A 24295-nucleotide genomic window follows, 5' to 3' on the forward strand; every position below is an offset into this window, starting at 1 on the left:
AGTAAAATCCATTGCTCCAAGGTGAATAATAAATAAAATGACGATGAATCCACTGTTCAACTATATACAAATAACAAATCCAGGGTCCATGAGCCCAACCATTGAAATCAAACCTACAAAAGAAAATACCCAATAAAGAACTATCTACAAAAAGGTGGGCATAGTCCAAGCGCCCCAAATGAATTAAAAACATAAATGAAACCTAACACTAACTAACTATATACAATGGCAGCGGGCAAGTCCTACGGCTCACTCTGTGATGTCCCGGGCCAGGGCATCATCGAACTCCATGTCGATGTCCCGGAGGCAGGCCTCTTCCCTGGCCCCGAGGTCTTGCAGGGATAACGCCATGTCCACCTCCAACTCCCTGTGAGTTGCCTCGAGGCACTCAGCCCGCCTCAACGCCCTGCGCATGGAGAACTCCGCCCTGACCATGGTGAGCCGTGCCTCTTCTGCCCGCCTCCACTCCGCATCTATGCGCTGGCCCAACCGCTGCCACACAGAAGACACTCCCATTCCAGGGTCCTCCTGCCCTCCGGCCGATGCCTGCACCCCTGATGTTGATGGCCCCGAGCTATGATGCCTCCCACGTCGAGCCTGCCGCTGCCTCCGACGCAACTGCCTCTGCCAGCACAACGGCATCCAGGCTGATGGAATCCACCGGCGCCGTCGTGCACGTGCCCTGCCCGATGATGCCGGCACATTCTCCATCTGCTGGGGTCCAGTTGCTGGGGTGTCCACCTCTGCTGGACCTCCGACTCCCGACTGTGGCAGGGATGGGATCTCCACCGAGCTGGCTGCGTTGGTCGGGGCAGGTCCACAGGGGGCCCTGGTGGCATCTGGGCTGGAAGACGGCATGGAGAACGACTGGCGCATAGTCTCCACAGAGGAGGAGAGGGCCGCCAGAGTGCCCGACACATGTACAAGACCCCCGACCATGGCCCCTCCCAACTGGGCCACGTTGGCACGCAACTCTTCCTGATGACGTGCATGCTCCACCCATCACGAAATGTCACGCATGCGCAACGTGACACCAATCAGGACGGTCTCCATACGGTCACGGATCCCCTCGTCTGCAGGTAGAGGAGTGTCAGATGACGTGGACTTCCCCCTTACCTGCGGACGGGCCTGGGATGGGGCATCCCTGCTGGTGCATGGTGGTGCAGTCACAGTGTCAGGGACAGTGACATGCACAGGCCCCTCAGCCGCGACCTGTGCTGCCTCCTGCCCCTGTCCTTGGACTGCACCACTTGCACCAGTGGTACAATCCCCACCAGGCTCCATCTGCTTCTCAGTAGCGGCCTCCTCCTCCTCTGTGGAAACCACCAACCTGGATGTCTCCACACCTTCTTCCGCCGTTGCAAGCCCCTGTGGGGGCTCACCCACCCCTTCTGCTGCAGCCGTAGTGGCAGACGCGGCACCAGTCCCCTCGCTCCCGGATGATGGTAATTCCTGGGAGGGCGACTGGGCATTGCGTCGCCGGCCGGTGGAGGCATCCCTGCCGCTGTGCTCCACAGCGCTGTCTCCGCCCTCTTCTTCACTCGCCGCTGTGTAGAGGGAGACATAGAACACAAGCATCAGGGTACTGTACAATAGTCCCCTAGACAGGAAGCAATAGCACATGAGTGGCACTGTCAAACGTCACTTCCATCATGCCCCTCCACAATACATGGGTCAGTGCAGGCAACACACATGCAGGAACCGGCATGGCACATGCAGCAAGAATTTGCATCCATGTCCACCGCACTGTAGATACATCCAATGGTGGCCTGGTACTCACATGCATCATGGGACATGCTGATCACATGCACACGCATCACCGGAGGGTCATGCATCTGGCACTGTATGCCCACAGACACAGTAGATACAAGTATGAGTAGGCTGTATCAGTGATTCAACACATCGTCACGGACATGTGTCATGCATCCATGGCATGCACACTACTCTGACACACGGACATGTACTTCATGCATGTCCATGACAGCAGCGCACATCTATCACACCACAAATATGTCACGGTACAGACACAGGCATGCACACATGTGTGCATTCCGCATGCTGCTCAGCATGATGCATTGTAACACATACACCATCCATGTGGTTCACGCCTGACTAGACTCACATGCAGCACCATCATTTCCCTGCACACACACATCCATACATGACCCATGTCACACATGCAGCCGAGTACCTAACTACCATCACGCTTCAACATGCACTGTTTCAAAGGTGAATGCATGGGCACTTACCGCTCGACTCCAGACGGGCCTGCATCCTGAGGATCTGGTGGTGAAGCACTGGGCGAATGCGCTCCAGGACCCTCATCTAATGGTTGGTAAGCTGGGCCCGGTGCCCCACTGCATCCACTGCCTCCAAGAGACACCGCTCCTTCTTGAGGGTCCTGGATTTGTAGTCCTCCCAGCGCTTCCGGACGTGTTTGATGTCGCGGGGTGCCACCCCCTCCGCGTTGATGGCACCCACTATGTCCTCCCAGATCCTCTCCCGTCCTTCCTTGTCGGTGCGCGATGGTGTGAAGAGGGCATCATAATGCCCCAGAACTTGCTCCACCAGGATACCAACTTCCTTATTGCTGAAGCTGGTAGCCCTCTGCCTCTCTGGCTGGGGGTGACCAGTGGTCTCTGATGGTGTTTGCCCCGACATGGCAACCCCCGAGGCAAGTGTGGGTGGGCAACTGGGTCCTGGGGCTGGGCTGTGGAGCGATGGTACTTCAGTCGGGAGTCTTCTGTTCCAGCAGGGGTGCTCACAACAACTGGACCCCTGCAGATGGCAGATGTGCAGGCACAAAATGGTAGGGCACAGTGGCAGCAGGCAGGCAGGCAGCAGCAGGTGGCTTGTGGGAGGCTGCTCAGGGCTCTGGGGGGCAGTAATTCGGCCTTCTGGGCAGGAGCGTGGTCTTCCGTGTGTTGTCGCGTGGCCAGCTTGATACGGAGTGATTTGGCACGTGAAAATAGTGCACGTCAGCGTGTAATTCGAGGAAAGGCCCTTAGCGTGTAAGCGCGTCTGTGATGTGACACGCGCTGGCTTTGCCCTGGCACGGGTTGAAGGTCCCACGTGGGTTTGCATCGCTATGTATGTGCTTTTCGTGGGAAGTGGTGTATGTGTTTTCCAGGCATTGGGGCTCACACGCGATTACTTCACAGCAGGCGATTACTTCACAGCATGCGATTACTTCACAGTGGGTGGGTGTTGGCTTCGTTATTCTTCTACATGCAAGGCAGACGGTGAGTCGCACACGCTATTTTTCCCACTTCGGGTGTCCCTGTTTCTCAAGTACCCCTTTTCTTCCGGGCATACTAGCCTGCGTGTTGATCACGTACGTATTTTTTGAGTTCCTGGCTAGCACAGCGTACTGCATGTGTTTTTTTACACACACGTGGGCTACAGGGGTTGCTTATCTGTATTTATTTATTTTATGTGATGCCTATGGGTTGCGTGACACGTCACTTCTCCTAGGGGGCCACAGAATGGGACATTCATGTAGCTGTATGTACGTGTTTGTTGTTTGCACACACTTTTGTAATGCGCGGGGACGCTACCGCCTGCCTTTGTGTGGCGGGCGTGTTTAGGCCTGTGCGTGTATTTTGCAGTGCGCGGGTTTCCCGTTTTCAATTCCATGAATACGTGTTGTTGGTGCCTGTGTGGGCGTTGCGAGCATTTACCTCCTGTACTCCCCCGTAACGCCCACATTTTCACGCGTTGTTCCCATTCCGCGTGTTACGCCCGTGTTCCGCCCACTTTTCTTGTGTGCGCTGCGCTATGTGCGCTTTCCCTTTGCGCATAGCGCATGCCGTTTAATGACCTGTGCGCCCGCGTGCGCCACCCACGATTTTAGCGCGCATCCCAGGATTTACACGCACACTTAATTCCATGAATCGATGTGCGCGGCTTCGGCACGCGTGCGCTGCGATTTTCATGCTTGCGCTGCGATTTTCACGCTTGCGCTGCGATTTTCACGCTTGCACTCCCCTATTCAGCGCTCATTTATTCCATGAATCGGCCCGTTGAGGGTTCAGTGCACTGAACCCCCTCAGCTGCATTGTGATTGGCCCATTATCAGCCTATCTGCTGCCAGTACCCAAAGCTGGCAGGCCCTGCCGGCAGGCCCAGCTCAGTAAGGCCCAGAAGCAAGGCAACTTCCTGCCGGGACCACAGCACACCGAGTGCCCCTGTTTCCAGTCATCTGCACGAAGGAACCATCCTCCCCACATCACCATAATGCCAGCCCCTTAATTGGATGACACAGGGAGATCGGCAAATGTTCATCAAAAAATCTTCTAAATTCGTTTTTACACTGTTCTGAGAAAAGCACTATGCCTAAATGTGCTCATTTAAAGCTGCAACCCTTTACAGCACAAAACAAAGCTCACACTTGTGCTGAATCCATTGAAAATGAAGGAGAAGGTACTCTGTTCAAGATGGCCACTCCCATGTGCTCTGGAGAGCCCTCCCCGAGTGTCTCTGCACAGCTCCCACCTCAGCTGCACTGTGATTGGCCCAGTATCAGCCTATCTGCTGCCAGTATCCATAGCTGTCAGGCCCTGCTGGCTGCCCGGCTCAGGAAGGCGCAGAAGCAAGGCCACTTCCTGTCGGGATCCGTCAGGGCCTAGAAGCCTGGGCACAACTCTCTGTTCCATGCTCCCTCGCTGCCAACCAGAAAAATCCTACCATGCAGCGGCCCCTCTGTGGTCTCTGACATAGGTAAATCCCATGCTGATTCATACAAGTCTCTGTCCATCCACTGCATCTCGGCTTCACCCACTGCATTCAGGCTTGTTGTTTCACCCATAACATATAACCTGCCCCCACCGCCACTCATAATGTGTCTGCATCTGTCAAAGAGCATGTGGCAGCAGAAATAAATGAAGGGTGGTACATCCCCAAACTGCATGACCTTGTAATTGCGTGTGCTCTTTGACACTATCCTAACCCTCACTCTCAGCTGCACACACTGCATCAATCAGTCCCGTCCATTGCCCAACCTGTCCTCACAGCATTGCACTCTTCAGCATCCCGTACTCCCAGCGGTGCACATCAAGTCACCACCCTGGCCAGCAAGCACAATCTTGCTCAGAAGCAACTTTCTCTACCTTTACCCATACCCAACATATGCCCTGCCCCTACTGTCTGCATTACTTCACCCCGGCCCCCTGCCCAAATTATCAACAGCTGATCATTCACTGAAACCATATATACATGCCTTCAACCCTTTTATATTGTTTGGCACTTCAAATGCACCTGACACTACCTTTATTTTGTTGCATGACTCGCTTAATGTTACTGCTTCGTGTGCCTCAGCCTCTCCAATTGTTAGCTCGTTACATGCTCCACTTCACTGCAAAGTGATGCGTGCCTCGCTTGACACCACTACCATGCGTGTCCCACCTCTCAACACAGCCATGTGTGCCGCCTCATATGTTTGCCTGAAATGTGCCCAACCTGATTATAAAGTATTATGTGTTTTGCATGATGGCACTGCCTTGTGTGCCCCTTCTGATTACAATGTTATGTGTGCCTCATCCCAGGATTATGCTACGGATGTTTCACCCAATAACAATATGCACCCCAGCAACCTGTTAGTCTCTACTCATGGCCCACCTGCTTTGCTCATCTCCTCCAGGAACTCTATCTCTGTACCCCCTACACCCCTGATCACCTTTACTGGTGTAGGGGATATGACCACAGACCCACATATCAGGCCCACTACCTTCCTGCCCCTTGCTAAACCCTTCATTCAGTCTAACATCCCACACTTCCTCTCCCACTCGTATGCAATCTCGCCCTACCCAAGCTACTTCCTGTCAAAGCTTGCTGCAACCCAAGCCCACTAAGCTGCACTGGCACCCTGTCACCTACCTGCCCTAAGCCCATGAGTGCCCTGCCTTCTGCGCTGCCCAAGCCCATGAGTGCACTGCCTCCTACGTTGCCCAAGCCCATGAGTGCCCTGTGTCCTACGCTGCCCAAGCCCATGAGTGCCGTCTCCTGGGCTGCCCAAGCCCATGAGTGCCCTGCAACCCATGCTACCCAAGCCCATGAGTGCCCTGCCACACATGCATCCCAAGCCCATGAGTGCCCTGCCACCCATGCTACCCAATCCCATAAGTGCCCTGCCTCCTGCACTGGCCAAACCCAGGAGTGCCCTGACACCCATGCTACCCAAGCGTGCCCTTCCTCCTCCGCTGCCCAAGCCCATGAGTGCCCTGCCACACATGCACTGCATGCTCATGAGTGCCCTGCCACCTGCTCTGTTCCATGACGACTTACAGCCCCCAACCTAAACCCATGACCATTTCTTCCCTCCCTGAGAAGCCCTAAGATTACACAACATACACTCTAGAACTTCCTTGCACCCTGTTGATCTGTCAACAGCACTCCTACACTATCACAACCAACCTCAGACTGCTTAAACTATCCAGCTGGGCCTCGCAACCTCCACCACCCGAACACCTTCCCCCTACGATGAGTTTGCATGCCAACCAATCACCTCCTACTGAACAGAACAAACCACTTAATGGCACCCTTATTAACATCAGATCCCTGGGTGCCCATGCTTTAGAAGCTCATGACCTTATCAGCGACAACCAAATTGACCTACTAGCCATCACAGAATCTTGGCTGCATAGTACCTCGGGCCTTATACTCAGCATTGCTATTCCCCCCCCCCCCCAACTACTCGATCCACAGAACTGACCGTGCTAACGCCATTGGTGGAGGAGTCGCTGTCATCTACAAATCTGACATCCATATCCGCTCCATTCCTCTGCTTCCAATTGAGGGATATGAAATACTATTACTTACATTTAAGACTAATCCCCAGACTTATTTCACCATTCTCCTGTTCTATCGGCAACCTAAAGCCTCCAGCTCACCTGCCTCTGAAATCCCCCTCCTCATAACACCCTTCCTCAAACAGCCACCAAATGCATAATTTTAGGTGACTTCAATCTGTGTTTCAGTGATCCCATTGGTCATAAAGCTAACACTGTGGTCCAAGCCCACCACCACATGAACTTCTCACAACTTGTCTCCATCCCTACCCACATGAAAGGACACACCCTCGACTGGATACTTACAACTAATTTCGGCCATCGACATATCTCTCATTTGCCCAGTCCCATGGTCCGATCACCATCTGATTGAATTTAAACTACATCACTCGACCCCCCCGAACAACAACACCTGACCACCACCCATCCAAATTCTAGCGAGAAGTACTCGGGAGCTCACTCATGAAACTCTCAAACCCACCTTGGTTACTCTCATTGAAACACAGCCTCCCTACTGCAAGAGCCTCACAGCCCTCTCAAACCATTACCACGAAAGCCTCCTAGTCATGCTAGATCAATATGTTCCCTTCAAAAACAAATCTCTGAAACCTTTCAAACCCACTAGTATCTGGTTCACAGATGAACTAGTTCTGCTCTGCAGACAGAAAAGAGCCATTGCGCATCTACATAAGAAACACCCCAACCCAAGAATGGCTCACTGCTCGCCACCACTTCCAAGACACACAAAGCCACTATTATTTTTGCGACTAAAGCTGCCTCCTATGACAAGGGAATTAGCAGGGCAAGCTCCAACACCAAGGAACTCTTTGCAATCTTGAGCGAACTAGAAAACCCGTGTGCACAAACTTCCTTAGTTCACCCTGACAAAGCGTGGTGCACCACTATTCAAACTGCTCTAACTACCAAAATCAATTTACTCTGTAACAAAATAAAGACTAAGAAAGCCCTACTCACTGCCAAACCCCTGCATCGTTCCATCATAATAATGCCCAATCCTAGCCCTCCAAACTCCCCTACAAATCCAGTCCCTAGCTTTTCCTTTCAACCTGTATCCCATGTAGCTGTTCTGAATACCATCCAGGCCCTCAAACACTCCAATTCCAAAGGAGATACCTGCCCAGCCAACATCATAAAGCTCTGCGCCCCAAGCCTTACCCCCATCATTACAGAATGCGTTAACTCCTCATTCAATTAATGCTAAATACTCACTACTATTACAGCAGCCTGGGTCACCCCCATACTAGTAAAAATAAACTCCCTGGACCCGACAATACCTACCAACTACAGGCCCATTACCACAGTGCCCTTCCCGCTTAAAATCCTAGACTGCATCGCTTACTTACAATGCCAGCATTCCTAGAACAACACTCTCTCCTTGGCGTTAGACAATCTGGTTTCCGACTGAAACACAGTACTGAAATGGCCCTTATCGATCAAAAAATGCAACTTGAAAGCATTAGAGATGCTGGCAATGCTGCCATCCTACTCTTCTAAGAACTCTCTGCTGCATTTGATCTCATGCACCATGACCTACTCTGTCAAGACCTTTCCCGGAATCTTCCAATTCTCACTTCAGGAAGTCAGATGGATCAAATCCTTCCTAAGTGACTGTACCTCCAGAGTATTCATTGACTCAGCAGACCCTATCCCTGTCCCTCGTGGTGTCCCACAAGGCTCTTTCCTTTCCCTGACCCTCTACAACACCTTCACTAAACCCCTCTTTGACATAGTGGACACCGTAGGCATCACCTACACCAACTTTGCGAATGACTCGCAAATTCTCATCCCCCTCTCCGACAACTACGCTAATGACTCTTAACACCATTAACGAGGTCTTCTGCATCATTCACTCTTGGATGGCTACCCATAAACTTTGACTCAATGATGAGAAGACAGAGTTACTCATTGTAGGCTCTCCTGCTTGCCTCAAAGCTCTCAACCCCTCCTATGCCTCCTTCACCATTGACAGCTCTACCATCCCTGTCCTCAAACATGCCAAAACCCTGTGAGATTACCTGGATGCGGAATTAAGTATGACAAGGCATGTCAATGCTCTGGCATCCTGAACAACCCACACCGCCAACTGCTTCACGCTCTCCACAGCAATTATCCTCAGAAAAAAATGGACTATTGTAATGCCCTATTCAAAGGCACATCCGTGTCCAATCTAGCTAAGCTACATCTGCTTCAAAATAGGTGAGAAAAATAAATGAAATTTGCCGGGCAGTGTGGAATGCAAATATACATACTTTGACCTGATAGGTGAGAAGAACAAGTTACTTTCTTACCTGGTAACGTTCTTTCGATGGGATGGTCCGACGACGTATTCCATATCTATGACATGTAATCACCACAGCTGTGCTGCTTCGGAAACTTTTTTCGGCGTCTGCGTCCTGCGTCGATGACGTCGATGCGCCGTCGTCGAGGACCTCCTCCGACGTCCGACGTCATCCGATGTGATAAGTAGGACGCACGACGCCCGTAGCCTCAGTTGTAGTTTTTTCCCCCAGAACATGTGACATAAGTCAACTGCCAGTCAGACACAAAGCCTTGCGGAACGTAAGCTGCAATTGCAAAAGAAATTCTGCAGCGGGGAAGGCAGGGCGGGAGCGATATGGAATACGTCATCGGACCATCCCATCGAAAGAACGTTACCAGGTAAGAAAGTAACTTGTTCTTCGAGGGGATTGGGTCCTCCGACGTATTCCATATCTATGACAGACTCCCAAAGCAGTACCAGAGCAAGGAGGAGGGAAAGAATTTAGAATCAAAATTTAGAATAGCCAATCAAATAGCAGAGCAAAGGACCGCCTTGCCAAAGGCCAGATCCTGCCCTCGGATGGAATCGAGGGAATAGTGACGTACAAATGTATGTACTGAAGCCCAGGTGGCTGCATCACAGATGTTGCGAATAGGAACACCCCTCTGCAGTGCAGTAGATGCAGCCACACCCCTGGTAGAATGGGCCCGCAAGCCAGCCGGTGGGTCCTTACCCGACAAACGGTAACACTCCGAGATGGCTAAAATAATCCAGCGAGACAAAGTCTGTTTCGTCACAGCTTGCCCCAAACGCTTCCCAGCGTAACCAATAAAGAGTTGATCGTCCACTCTGACCCGGGACATGCGTGAAACATAAAAGCATAAAGCTCTCCTAGGATCAAGCCTATGGAGCCTCTCCTCTTCCTTACCAGGATGCGGAGGAGGATAGAATGCCGGAAGAACAACCTTCTGGGCCAAATGAAATTCCGACACTACCTTCGGAAGAAAAGAAGGACGAACACGAAGGACAACCCTGTCCTTGTGAAATACAGTGAAGGGAGGCTTAACTGAAAGTGCCTGTAACTCACTCACTCTGCGAGCGGAAGTAACCGCAACTAAAAACACAGTTTTCAGAGTTAACAGCCTCAAAGGGCAAGAATGTAAAGGCTCAAACGGAGCACCCATAAGAAACCTAAGAACAAGGTTTAAATCCCAACCAGGCACCAGGAAAGGTGACGGAGGGAACACATTAGTGAGCCCTTTCAGAAACTGTGAAATTAAAGGGATTTTAAAGTAAGAACACTCTTCAGACGAGCGCTTAAAGATGGACAGCGCCGCCAGGTAACCCTTAACGGTACCCACTTGCAAGCCCCTGCGGGCCAAAGAAAGTAAAAAGGACAGAACCATGGGGATGTCACATGCAAAAGGATCCACATTCTGAACTCTGCACCAGTCGCAGAACTTACGCCAACGGCAACGGTACAGAGACTTTGTTGCTGGCCTCCGGGCCGAAAGCAACACCTCCATCACGTCCTCAGGGAGGTCCCAATCCTCAACCATTCAGAAGCCAAGCGTGAAGGTTGAGGGATCTGACCTCTGGATGGAGAACCTGACCCCCCTCCCGTGAGAGCAGATCGTCTCGGTAGGGAAGACGACGTGGAGGGCAGATGGATAAGTCGAGAAGGTCCGGGTACCACGTCCTCCGAGCCCACGCCGGGGCAATGAGGATCATCCGGGAACCAAACTTCTGTAACCTCCGCAGCACTTGCGGGATGACGGGGACTGGAGGAAACGCGTACAGCAGCGGGAATGACCAATCCACCACGAACGCGTCTCCTAAGGCTCCTTTTGGAGGAAATTCCCACGAGCAAAACCTTTCGCACTTTCGGTTGACACTGGAGGCGAAGAGATCCACTTGAGGGGTCCCCGAAAGGGCGAAGATCTCCAGGAGAATCTCCTGAGCCAACTCCCACTCGTGAGAGATCGCGCTCTGCCTGCTCAGAGCGTCCGCCGTCACGTTTTCGGCTCCGGCCAGATGAACTGCCGAGATCGAAACTTCCTGCTGGATGGCCCAGAACTCGAGCTGCATCGCCTCCCTGCACAGAGGAAGTGACCCTGCCCCCCCCTTTTTGTTGAGGTAGTGCATGGCCACTGTGTTGTCCGTCAGGATCAGGACATTCTTCCCTCGCACAGATGGCAGAAAAGCCTTCAGGGCTAGCCTGACGGCCCTCAGCTCCAACAGATTGATATGGAGTCTGGACTCCGACGGAGACCAACGACCGCTGACTGTCAGCCCGTTGGCATGAGCTCCCCATCCCGTGAGGGATGCATCCGTCACGACCGTCACCTCCGGCCAGGGAAGCCAAAATGGAGCCCCCTTCATCAAGTTGCCTTCGACGGCCCACCACAGAAGGTCCCGGGCGACCGAGGACGGCACCTGAATCGAGTCCGACATCCTGCCGGAGGACTGCGACCATTGCGTCTTGAGTGCCCACTGCAAAGATCTCATCCGCAGGCGAGCCTCTGGCACCAGAAGTATGCAGGATGCCATGAGGCCGAGCAGCCTCAAGAACTCGAACGCTGGGAGCGTCTGGGCATGCTGAAACTTGTGCACCATCTGCTGAATGTGAAGAGCCCTCACCTGGGGAGGAAAACACTGCCCCAGCGAAGTGTCGAGCACTGCTCCGATGTACTGGAGCCGCTGCGTTGGCGTCAAATGGGACTTCTTTAAATTGAGGGAGAAGCCCAGCCTGTGAAGGGAGCGACAGGTGACCGATAGATGATCCAGGACCTGCTCGGGAGAGCTCCCCCTAATCAACCAATCGTCCAGGTAGGGGTAGACGTGAATCCCCCCTTGCCTGAGATGCGCTGCCACCACCACCATGAGTTTGGTGAAAACCCTCGGGGCGGAGGTCAATCCGAACGGCAGGACCCGAAACTGAAAGTGCGAGTCGCCAACCGCGAACCTCAGGTACTTCTTGTGCTTGGGATGGATCAGCACATGGAAGTAAGCATCCTTGAGGTCGAGTGACACCAACCAGTCCTGAAGCTGAAGGGCCTGGAGGACTTGAGAGAGAGTAACCATCTTGAACTTGTCCTTCCTGAGGAGTTTGTTCAAACCACGCAAGTCCATGATGGGTCTCAATCCCCCGTCTTTCTTCGAAATCAAAAAATAAGGGGAATACCATCCCTTGTTCCTCTCCGCTACAGGCACCAGTTCTATGGTGCCTTTCTCCAGCAGGGCTTGAATTTCCTGCGCAAGGAGCGGATCCGGACTCTGCAAAGAGAGGTTCCCCGGTGGATTGTCGCGAGGCCTGTGCCGAAAAGGAAGACAGTAGCCGTGGGTTATGATCTCCAGAACCCACACATCTGAAGTAATGGCTTGCCACTCTACAAGATGCTGCGCCAGCCTTCCCCCAACCAGCGAACCATGGGACATGGCCTCACGACAGAGTGGGAGCGGCTGCGGCGTTACCTGAGGGCAAAGAGGCAACTGCCCGAGCGGCCTTGGCACCACGGGTACCCTGTCGTCCACCTCTGGTACCCCTGCGTTGGCCTCTTTGACTGCCAGCTCCTCTCGCTTTACTGAAGGATGAGTAATAGCGAAAGGAACCACCCCTCCACTGCTGTCCCCTAGGACGAAAAGACGGAGGTTGGCGAACTGCAGCGCCCAACGACTTCGCTGCAGCTTTTGAGGTCTGCAACCTCTCAAGACTCTCGTCAGCCTTGCTGCCAAAAAGGTGTTCACCGTCAAAGGGCATGTTGAGGAGCCGGGACTGCACATCAGGAGCAAACCCCGACTTCCGCAACCACGCAAACCTGCGTATCACGGTGCTCGCCGCCATGGACCTACTGACGCATTCAGCTAAGTCCAAACCCGACTGAACGGATTCACACATGGCATCCTTACCATCCTGGACCATAGCAAGGAAACCATCCCGTTCGTCCCCTTCGGGAACATGTTCAGCCGCTAACGCAACACGGTTCCACAGAGTGTGCGTGAAACGTGACAAGGCACAAATGGAGTTGGCCGCCTAAAGCGCCATACCACCAGAAGAAAACACTTTCTTCGCCCAACCATCAAAACGTTTGTCGTCCCTATCAGGAGGGATGGTAGGGTACGACGCCTGCTTCGCCGGGGCCGTGGCCGCCTGCACCACCAAACTCTCCGGAGTGGGGTGCCTGGTCAAGTAGCAGGGGTCGCCACTGGCTGGACGGTATTTCCGCGACAAGGATCTGCCCACCGCCGGGAGACTCTCCGGAGCAGTCCAAGTCGCCGCCAACCTTCTCTGTAAAGCCATATGGAACGGCAGAACCGGGTCAGTTGGGGGACCAACATCAAGGATGTCTGTCAGATCATCCTGCACAAACTCCCCTGGGGGAGCAGACCATCCCAAGTACTCAGAAACCCTAGCCATAAGGCGCCGGTACGAGGAATCAGAATGAGAGCCAGGCTCAGGCCTACAAAACTCCACCTCCGGACAGGTGTCCAGTCCACTGGCATCATGCAGTGACTGTCTCAACTCGTCAAACTGACTATGGCCAGAGACAATTTCATCCGGAACCTGACTAGGAACCAGGCCATCAGAATCCTCATCCGCCTCTGAAATATAGTCCAGGTGGCGAAAAGAAGGCACTTGAGAGTGCTTGCTCTTAACCAGAGCCTTCCTAGGGGGTCCACCCGTGCCCCGGGGTAGCTCCGACACGAAAGGCGTCGATGGCGTCGAGCGAATCGGCGCCAGCGTCGAGAGAACCGGCATCGGCGCAGAGAGGATCGGCGTCGACGTCGAGGAAATCGGCGTCGACGTCAGATGCAGCGCCTCCAAAATCGGCGGCGTCGACACAGCCCTCGAGGCCGGAGCCCCGAGCCTGTCCCTCGACGACCTGAGCGTCGACGGCATCGACGACTTCCTCGGAGCCAGAGCCTCGAGAAAACCTGACGACGCCCTCGACGCCACAGACGTCGATGCCTTCTTCGAAGACCTCACAGGTGCACACGGTCTCGAACGCGTCGAGGACCGGGACCTGGAACGGGTACGCCGAGAACGAGTCCTCTTGTCCGAACGGGACCTCTCCCGTGACTCGTGCCGACCACTCTTGCGAGCGGTGTCTCTCGACCTCACACGACCGACCCCACTCGGGGGCGCGGACGGCTGAGTACCCTGCGACTCAAGAATCGCCAGCATCTTCTTCCCGAAGGAAGCCCATTCCTCCGGCGTCGCACGGCTGGAGGGGTAAGCGACGTGCCGGGCAGAGCCCTCCGAAGAGGACCTGGAAGACGACCGGTGACGGCGCTTCCGAGAATGCCTCGAAGAGGCTGAGGAGTGGCGAGACCGACTCCTAGAAGGAGACCCACGAGATTTCCGACGATGACACGGAGAGTCACCCCTCGAATCATCCGTCGAAAGCCCCGCAGGCGTCGACTTCCGGGGCTTGGACACCCGACCTACCGACAACTTCTTCTTACGTTCGCGTAAGGCTTTGGACTTGAGCGACTGGCAGTCGATACAGTCATCCTGTCATGATCTCTGCTTCCAAAAGGTCAGGGTTTTCCCAACTCCCTTGGAAGCAGATCCATAACCCAGGTTCCGAGTGCCACCCAGTCCCAATTGGGACCTTTTGGACCCAGTCCTGGCGCCAGTGGCACCAGGCTCATAAATATGCCCAGTCCCAGCGCTGGAAGCGCCGGGCTCATAATGCTTGGGTGGACTTACCTGCAGCAGACCATGCTGCTTACTTGCCTGCCAGTTGAGCCTCTGATCCTCTTCTGTTTGGAACTACTTTTCCTGTTGGGTGGGGCTGGAGCCACTCCCTAGATTTAGAACACTGGAACTCTTCTGGAAGGCAGGAACTCTTTTCTTACCAGGAACTCTTTTCTTACTTAGGCGTGGCTGTGGAAGGAGACACCTAAGCACTACAGGAGGCTATTTAAACCACACCCGGTGGATGAATCTTGCTTTGCGTTATTCTGCACCCTCTGCAGCAGGACGCTCATCGTGTCTTCTGCATCCAGTCCTGGGCCTAAGGAAAAAGGCTTACCATCCTGAATCCAGTCTTCAGCAACACCTATAAAGACAAGAAAGAACAGGTTAGCATTCCGGCATCTGAAAGGCAAAGGCTTACCTACTCTTCGTGCGCTCCGGAGGTCTTCATACTGCATTCCGGCACCTGAAAGACAAAAGCTTACCAACTCTTTGCACGCTCCGGAGGCCTTCGGCGCTACATCCGCATCTGAAAGACAAAACAAGGTGCGTTTAAAGACATTGGGGAACTTTAATACTCACGTGCCATTACTCCTTTCCACATCTAATCCAGTGGGTATTCCGGCACCCTGCAGCCGCTCCGAACTCGTACCTGCAAAATAAAAAGACAGTTAGAGCGAATCGTGAGACAGGCAACAAGCGCTTACTCGCGTGCTTCCAGGCGCTTCTATTCATCACACGGCCTCCATCTTCAACTCACTTCAGCCCGTCATCCGCCATCGCCGGAACCCTGCAAAACAAGAGACATCATTACTAAAGACTTTAAAAGACATTTGAATGACTCGAAACTTACCGTTCGTGCAGTAAACGACGGACAGCAGTCCTCTGAAGTCAAGAGGCCTGTGCTACCTATCCAGTGAAGAAACTGGCTACAGCACCCTGCCCCGAGGCAGATGGAGAGCTCGGCATTCACTTACCTAAGGTGAGAGCGTTAACCTTTGGGGGTCTACAGGAGAGGAGAAGAGGAAAGAGATAGGGACACCCCAATAACCCCAGTTCATTAACCCCATATTTTCTATCTGCAGACATCTTACTCTACACGTCAGGCATACAGTGCACAGAGGTCCAGCCCAAAGAGCCAACCGGGTGCTACACATCACCTTTGAAGATACGGTAGTCGCCCAGTCAAGACCGGCGCCTCTGCGAGAATCAGGTGAGCGTTACACATCCGTGTCGTGGGCCTCCCCGAGGCACCAGAGGCAGGCGTTGTGCGAGTCCGTCACCGACATCTTGGACCCACACTCCCCGCACTTCTTGAAACCCGGACGCGGGGTCGAAGACGAAGTAGACATCTCCAGAAGGATTTTCACAAACGAACAGGTTCGAAGAACCGAGATAGAACAGAACTCCAAAGAGTCGAGGCGATTAAACCGAGAAACACGAAGCAACACGTTCGCGGAAAAAACGGAACTGAGGCTACGGGCGTCGTGCGTCCTACTTATCACATCGGATGACGTCGGACGTCGGAGGAGGTCCTCGACGACGGCGAATCGACGTCATCGACGCAGGACGCAGACGCCGAAAAAAGTTTCCAAAGCAGCACAGCTGTGGTGATTACATGTCATAGATATGGAATACGTCGGAGGACCCAATCCCCTCGAAACATCAACCAGTTCATATAAAGCCTCTTACACAACTCTCTTTGTGTTTCAGAGCAACAGGGACAATCGTAGTAGAGGTGAACATTGGCTGCCAGAAGATGATGAGCATGCCGGCATTGCAGAATGGGACGACAGCGATGATGGCCTTTGGGTCCAAGGCGTACACCCAGTTGACTCCAGATTAGGGAGGAGTGTGCACCCTTGTCACGCTCCACAACCCTACTTTGGTTGTGCCTCAAAAGGACTTGTTACCATTCAATTACCACTCTGCATTGTGGCAAAAGAAGGTGGTGAGAGACCATAGAGAACAGGCCGGACGGGAAAGAAAAATGACCAGGAGGAAAAGAAGCAGTAATTATATTTCGGAAGAATCCTCGCAAAGCCTAGTTGCCATCCCACAACACTTGAGGCTGTTTAGAAAAGCATGTCTTTTTTACCTCACTGTTACTACCTGTGGTGCAAGCAGACACTAACGCCAAGTGGTTGCATATCACCAGGTATGAGTTGCTACAGCTGGCAAATGCAACTGAAAAAGGACTGAATGCAGTGAGGGAGGATCTTTGTTCACTACGCCTAGTAACACTTCAGAATCGTTTTGTGCTGGACATGATCACAGCAAAAGGAGGTACAGCATGTTGGAATGAATGAAGGTGAGGATGGGGTACAGGTGGTCTTTCAGTACCACCACTAAATGCCTAGGATTATGACGCCTTTTGGGTAGCATGTTCCCCATATGGGCAGGATTGCATGGTAATAGGGTCCAATTTGGAGGGGTACAAAGAAAAAGGAAAGGAGGGGACATGGATCAGGTAACAAGGCTTTGGATGCCCAAAACAGTGAGCAAACAAATGGTGGGAAAAAGAGTGTTGATCGATAGATTGATAGAAGGGGGGAATGCAATGCAGGTGCTGGTACAGCGCTGTCCAGGGGTGGGAGAGGGCATCATTGACGGTGGTAATACAGGTGCCTAGAGCACGCATGCTCCCCGAGAAGTTAGGGGTTAGGAGTGGGGTGGAGGTGTTCAACAGGGTACATGGGGAGCATTCGATAAGTATGGTAGTATAAACACATAGAGTGCTGTCACACAGTCTGAATCAGGTGAACACCACAGGTGAGTAAACTACATGGGGATGACCCAGACAAGCCCTGCACAGTAGACCACATAGAAAACTGTGTGGACACTTCATGGAAGTGGGGTGGGGGAAGATTCATTCAGCCAGACTGTGTCCAGGAGACAGCAGTTGCTGGGAACAGAACCAGCCGCTACATGCAATGTCAGAAAGCCCATCTCACGGGGGCTCACAGAGCTCAGGGGAATTAAATACACAAAGATATGTTTGGGGAGGCACACTCACAGCACAATTTGCAGTTGCACACACCTCCCATCATGCGAATCACTTACAGCCAAGCTACCCACTGCCAACTCCCAAACAATATCCATTCACCTACTATACAGAACGCCTGGACCCCTGGAATCCTTCGAGGAAGACCTCAGTGCCATCCTCACCGACAACCTAAAAAACTCCTCACAATGCCTCCTCTTAGGAGACTTCAACTTAGGTTACAAAGACCCCAAAGACAATCAGGCCACCCTCATCAGTAACACTTTGTCTGAACTAGGCTTCACACAAAAAGTATCCAGCCCCACCCATAACAAAGGGAGAACCCTTGACTGGATAGCAGACTACAACTGTGCCGTATCGATCACTAACAACTCTCCCCAATCATGGACTGACCACCATCTCCTTTCCTTCTCACTCGAGGCCTCAAGCCCCATAACCAACATGGCACTAGCCGCAGCCATCCCCACGAGAAGCAAAAAAAACATTACAGTGGAAAAACTGATCCCGCTCATTCTTCCTGCGCTCAACCAACTCCCTGACTCTAACCCCTATGACCTCGTAGAAGGCTATAACAACACCATGCACACAGCCTTAGACGCCATTGCACCACTAAAACTCAGAAAATGCAAACCAAAAAAGTACCTCAACCAATGGTTCTCCAGCCATCTTAAAACCCTTAGATTGGAAAAACGTAAACTGGAACAAGATTGGAGACAGTCTCCGACAGACCATAACAAGCTACTGCTCAACAAAATAACGGCCAACTATAAAAAAAGAAATCATAGCGGCCAAACAAGAATCCTATAACCAGAGAATCTCACAATCCAATTCCAGCACCAAAGAATTATTTACTATCCTGAAAGAATTGGAAACACCGGTGATAATTCCAGATACCTGCGTTAAGAACAAACAATGGTGCACCAGCGTAAATGCACTAAACAACAAAGTCACCGGCCTTCAAACTAAAATTAAAAACAAGAAAGACTCCCTCATCAAACTCACCAACCCCATCAACGCCCACTCGAGCCCTCCACCCCCCCACCACACACCCAACACTGCTTGCTTCAGCTTTTCCAAACTCTCTACTCTTGAAGTAGAAAAAATCATTCTTTGCCTTAAACCCTCCAACTGCAAAGGCAACCTCTGCCCCCCACAAATCATTAAAGATGCGGCAAGAGACCTCTCGCCATTCATCACCAGACTCATCAATGCCTCATTTTCCTCAGGAACAGTCCCCAGTAACCTCAAAGAGTCTTGGGTCCTCCCTCTCCTCAAAAAACCTTCCCTCGACCTGTCCATCCCGACTAACTACAGACCGATTACCACCATCCCATTCCTGCTCAAAATACTAGACAAGAGAGCATACCAACAAATCCAAAAATATCTTGAAACAAACCACCTCCTAGGCATAAGACAATATATGTAAATTTTTAAATATATGTACTGCATTATCTCCTTCCTCCCAAACTGTACACATGTCCTTCATTGTCACACTGTAATTATGTAATGAAATGTATAAGCAACCTGTAACCAAGCTTTGAATAACCATGCTGCTCATGCGCCCTCATACCCTCGGGTCTGGTGCGCAATACAAATAAATAAAGTAAACTAAACTAAACATCGGCTTTTAGCAGGTGGGTCTGGGAAGAAGGATGTGGGATGAAGAGGTGATCCAGGAAGAGCCAATCAGAAGATGAGTTTTGGTGTCCCTAAAAGGCAACAAGTATGCTATGTCCTAGATGATGTCTACGAGGCCCCTCATTGTTCGGATGCCCTGTGAATTCCTCCCTTCCCACCAGCTCAGGATGCCTCGTGTTTTTCCTATTTATGCTGACCAATGGCATATTAATAAAGTTCTGCAAGTCAGTACGATTACATGGTGTTTAATAACCATTAATTTTTGGAGTGAAGCAGGAAGAAATGCGGCGCCACAAGGCGAGGTGATGAACCAGGGGACAGTAGGTCTGTTTGCTCCAAACATAGACCTATGTCTAGATATAGGAGACTTGCGTGGCCCCACCTATTAGCTTCGTGGGACAGTCAACTGTTTCTCACTATGCAAATAATGTACTTGCTGTATAAAAGATCTGACCACAGTGGGCTCTCAGCTCTCATCAACCAGTTCTGTTCCACTGTGATGTTTGATTTATGCTTTCCCAGCTGTAATAAACAGTCTTACTTCTTGCCTGGTGTATAGTCCTTTTTGGATTACTTCTGGTAAATTACTATTTACCTGCTCATAGAGGACCCCTCATACAAGACAACTCTCACTTACTCAAGGATGGGACAGGGATTGATCTTCTTTAGGATTCCTAGTAACCTTTCATTTGGCTGGCAAACATGTTTGTTCCATAACTTCCTCTTCAGTCCAGACACATGCCACACACATATGCAAACTAAAATGTAATGACCACAGCTCGACACTGAGACCACTATTCGAAGTAGCATAAGCAAAACAATAAGAAAACAAAATGCAAAATACTTTAAAATCATACCTAGAAAGGGTGTCTTCCTTTTCCTCGCCCAAGAGATTGCTTGGAGTTTACCTTCTGTGCCCCTTAAACCAAAGCCTCCAGGTACCAATATACCACTGAAACAAAGCAGATTTGTTAAAACGTAAGAAAACAATAATCATCTTTTTTTATTATTCGATTTCATTGTCAGTGACAAACTAAACACTAACATGGACAGTTGTTAAAATGTATACAAATGAAATGCACCTTAAAAAGTGCTGCATGATTGAGCAAAGCTACTAACTACAGTGTACCTATCAATTATTAAGTCACCACCAATCATGTTGAAAAATAGATCACATATTCAATGTACTTGCCACAACATTTTACAAGCATATTAAACATGTCATTTACTAAAGAATCAACGTGATCTGAATCCTTGCATTATAAATAATAAGATACTCACCATCGTACCGGTGAGACTGTTAGTCCATCAGCCTCTTCCTTCAATAGAGGTGGGATGTCATTCCTCAGTTAAGGGAGGGACTGGAGGCATAGAAAATCAGTTTAAATAAAGGGGAGCACCCACATGCACGGACCACTTGGAGACTAGGCCACGCTGGTTAACCTACTTAACGCTGACTTCCTCTTCAATTTGTTTTCGCTCCATTTATCGAGGTGCCATACACAATATTAATATGAACGCTTTATACAACACGTAATGCAGATTCCCCCTGCCTCAAAGTGCTGTAATTGTAGGAGTTATAATTACCTAAGAAGCTGATATTCATTTTATCAAAAACAAAGAGGTGATGGCTGGAAGGTTTAGAATAAATCTTAACCACTGGCATTGCTCTGGGCAACCCTCCAGACCATCGTTCTTCGCCTGCCAAGCCATTACAGAAGGGGAAAGACCATATGCAAATCAGACTTGGCCCCACCCCAAAGGGGGCAGTCCAGCCCGAACTGCTAGGTCACATCCCTTCTCCACGAGACCACAAGCATCCCCAAACATGTTTCAGCCTTGTTGGGCGTCATCAGTGAGGAGTAGCTTGGGTCTTTAGGCCCAGCAGGCACGGGACCCACGTCTGGGCATACCCGACCCACTCGGGGTGACAAAGCAAAAACAAAGAGGTGATGGCTGGAAGGTTTAGAATAAATCTTAACCACTGGCATTGCTCTGGGCAACCCTCCAGATCCAGACCATCGTTCTTCGCCTGCCAAGCCATTACAGAAGGGGAAAGACCATATGCAAATCAGACTTGGCCCCACCCCAAAGGGTGCGACATCAGAAGGATAAAAAGAGTTGGTCTTGCTGGGACTGTAAACTTGTAAACTTGTGTCCTGCAGCGTGAACACAGGTGTCTGAGGCGAGCGCTTAACTTGCAAACAGGTCACATGAAGGGAGCCTTAGATTACAGATGTTTCTACACTACATTGGTTTTAATCTGTTGTCTTATCATTCCTACGTACTTCAATGCATGGAATGTTTCGAGTTACAACAATATGACTGGGGAGGGAGAAGAAGCAGATATTACAACCACAAGACAGGGTCACTTGGTTGAAGTCCACCCCACAGCACTTACAGAAGAAGTGTGGTATAGCCCAAGTGTCTTGCCTTGCACATCACCCCAACAGAAGTGTGCTGCTGAAAAGCCACTGGAGCAGTCTTACCCATACTCAGATGGGCATGAATCCCCACAGAAGAAGAAAGAATCTGAATATGGTCATCCCGCATCCCCATAGGACTCCATGCAGGGGATTGTCGGTAATACTGGTGCCAGTAATACTGGCTGTTTTTTGTCAGTGGGGGACTGAATTACCTCCAGCTCTTGGCTGGAGATGGATCAGTAAACCCCCATCAGCAAACGTGTGCCGGTCTGGAAAAGTGCCAGTATATGGAAATACCCGCACATTATTGTCAGGACCGGAATGAGGCTCATAGTTTCAGACAATGAGCAACCTAACAAAACTCATAGCAGTCTCTTTCAGCAGTTAGAATCATAGAAAATGTCTGCTTGCAAAATGCACAGATGTAGTAAACTTCTTGTAAAATTCAAAGGATCTCTAATTAACAAATGTGTTCTTCCACCCTCAACCTCTGAAGATGGAGCAAAAAAGTGAAATGTCTTGATTCATAAGAAATGTTGAAAACAAAGAAAGGATGTGCATGAAGAACCATCTTTTCTTTGTGAAACACCACATGTAGACCTGCAGACAATACTTGGAACTAGCGCACTCACTGGGCAGATGTTATATCCCTTAAAGACCCTCTCTAGTGAAAACGAACAATTCACTTTTTTAAAATATACATATGCATCATTAAGAATCACTGTGAATATCCAAAAGGAACTATGTTTGATGATGCGTAGGTGAGTATTATGACAACATTCATTAGAATGACCGCTCAAAAAGCAGTCTTGCATATCAACTGTTCCCCTTCAATCTAAGTCTTGCATTCAAAAGTGTATGAAGCAACCTGAAACCCCATTTAACTTCACAAATGCCGTAGGGGTTGTGGGGTGGGGAGGGCATGGCTAACCAGCAAGCCTTGTAGTAAAAAAAGCATCGAGAACCAACTACCAACATAACAACATGGTTTGGTGGCAGGATGACTTCAAAAAGTCAAAAGCTACAGCAGGACCTGGGGAACGGTCGCACTGTTACTGGAAGGAACCAAGGACAGAGTCTAGTGATGAGCTTGCCACTCAACACCAGATGGACATGGGGACTGCGATGATAGTCAAATGGCAGTGTAGTCAAAAACAGGCAAGCACAGTGGCTCCTCTGGACTGTGGAATATCTGGCAAACCCCCAAATCAATATAAGTGATGGAGCAAACACAGAGGATCTGCAGTGCTCAAATGTGGTGGTATTGCCCAAGAATGGCAGTTGTGGGGAGACCTGGATGCTTTCCAGGGTGCAGGAACTGTCTGCCAGACCAGTGGGAAAGGCAGCACATGGACCAAGATATGATGAGCAGAAGCAGCACCCGTGCACTAACAAAAAGGGGGCTCTGATATTCAGGTTGGCCAAGGCACAAAGGTTGTGCGCTAAAAGAGATAAGGACACAGCCTGAGCGCACTCTAGGAGAGGCCCTACAATCCTGATTCTTATGACTTCCGGAGCTGGCAGACGTGGGAATCGCCGGTAGATCACAGATCCAGCCACAAAGACTATTAAGGAAATGATCTGCGTTGCAAAGCTATGCTCGGAAACCACAATGTGTTGGGGAGGTGGTGGGAGCCATTGATGTGGCACATCAAGAGAGCTCTGCTCTACAGTGAATAATCAGATGAAATGATATGATATGATATATGATATAATATGATATGGCATTTATAACGTGCCTATACACAAGTGTTTCAAGGCGCGATGAGGCAAGTGTGTCATTCAGAGCGTGCAAGTGCATGGGAAGGGGGGAAAAGAAAAAGTGCGAGCGGGAAGGGAGAGGGGAAAGTGCAGTACATGGATAGTAGAATAAAGAGTAGAATAAATAAGATACATAAAAACGGCCAGCTAGTGGCAAGTGCAAGGTAAGTGCAAACATAAGTGCAAACATAAGTGCTGGTAGGGGGACTGTAGGGATCCAGAAAACAGTCCCCAGGTGCCGGGGTTGCCAGGGAGGCAGTGCAGATGTGCAGCTGGTGGGGCCTGGTCAAAGGAGGCTGGACTGACCTGAAGCAGAGTGGGGTGGTCCTCCTGGAAGACGAGTAATCAACCCTCATGGACAACCATAGCTCTCTAGAAGTGCCTATACAGGGTTTAGCATACTTGATTGTGGCCCAATTGACCTTTTCCAAATTGGCCGAATGTATTTGTTTGTTTTTTTTAGGGAATTTCGGTCAGTTTTAATTAAATATAGATGTGGGGTGGAATAAGGGAATAGGTTAAGGTGGGGGGACGTGGGGAGTGCGGGGGTCTCCACCCACATTTTCAGGCAAAAAAAAGAACAAAGAAAATTAGGTTAATTCGGAAAAGGTCAATTTTTTCTCGATCAAATAGACCTAAAACCCTATACAGTACACTTCCAAGGGTGGCTCAGAATGGCCGGGAACTGAGCACTTGCCA

At 50.8% G+C, this 24295-nt stretch overlaps 1 protein-coding gene across 6 annotated transcripts in view; it reads right to left on the reverse strand.

The window, feature by feature from the left end:
• CTPS2 (CTP synthase 2) overlaps positions 1 to 24295 on the reverse strand; it is a 2467148-nt gene that overhangs the window by 796382 nt on the left and 1646471 nt on the right. For all 6 annotated transcript variants that reach the window (XM_069636801.1, XM_069636799.1, XM_069636802.1 and 3 more), the window contains one exon: positions 20267 to 20361. In XM_069636801.1, the coding sequence (XP_069492902.1) occupies positions 20267 to 20361 (95 nt within the window). The remainder of the gene's footprint in view (positions 1 to 20266; positions 20362 to 24295) is intronic.

This window comes from Ambystoma mexicanum, chromosome 7p (genome assembly GCF_040938575.1).
Source record: "Ambystoma mexicanum isolate Mex_15411 chromosome 7p, UKY_AmexF1_1, whole genome shotgun sequence".
Lineage (NCBI taxonomy): Eukaryota > Metazoa > Chordata > Amphibia > Caudata > Ambystomatidae > Ambystoma > Ambystoma mexicanum.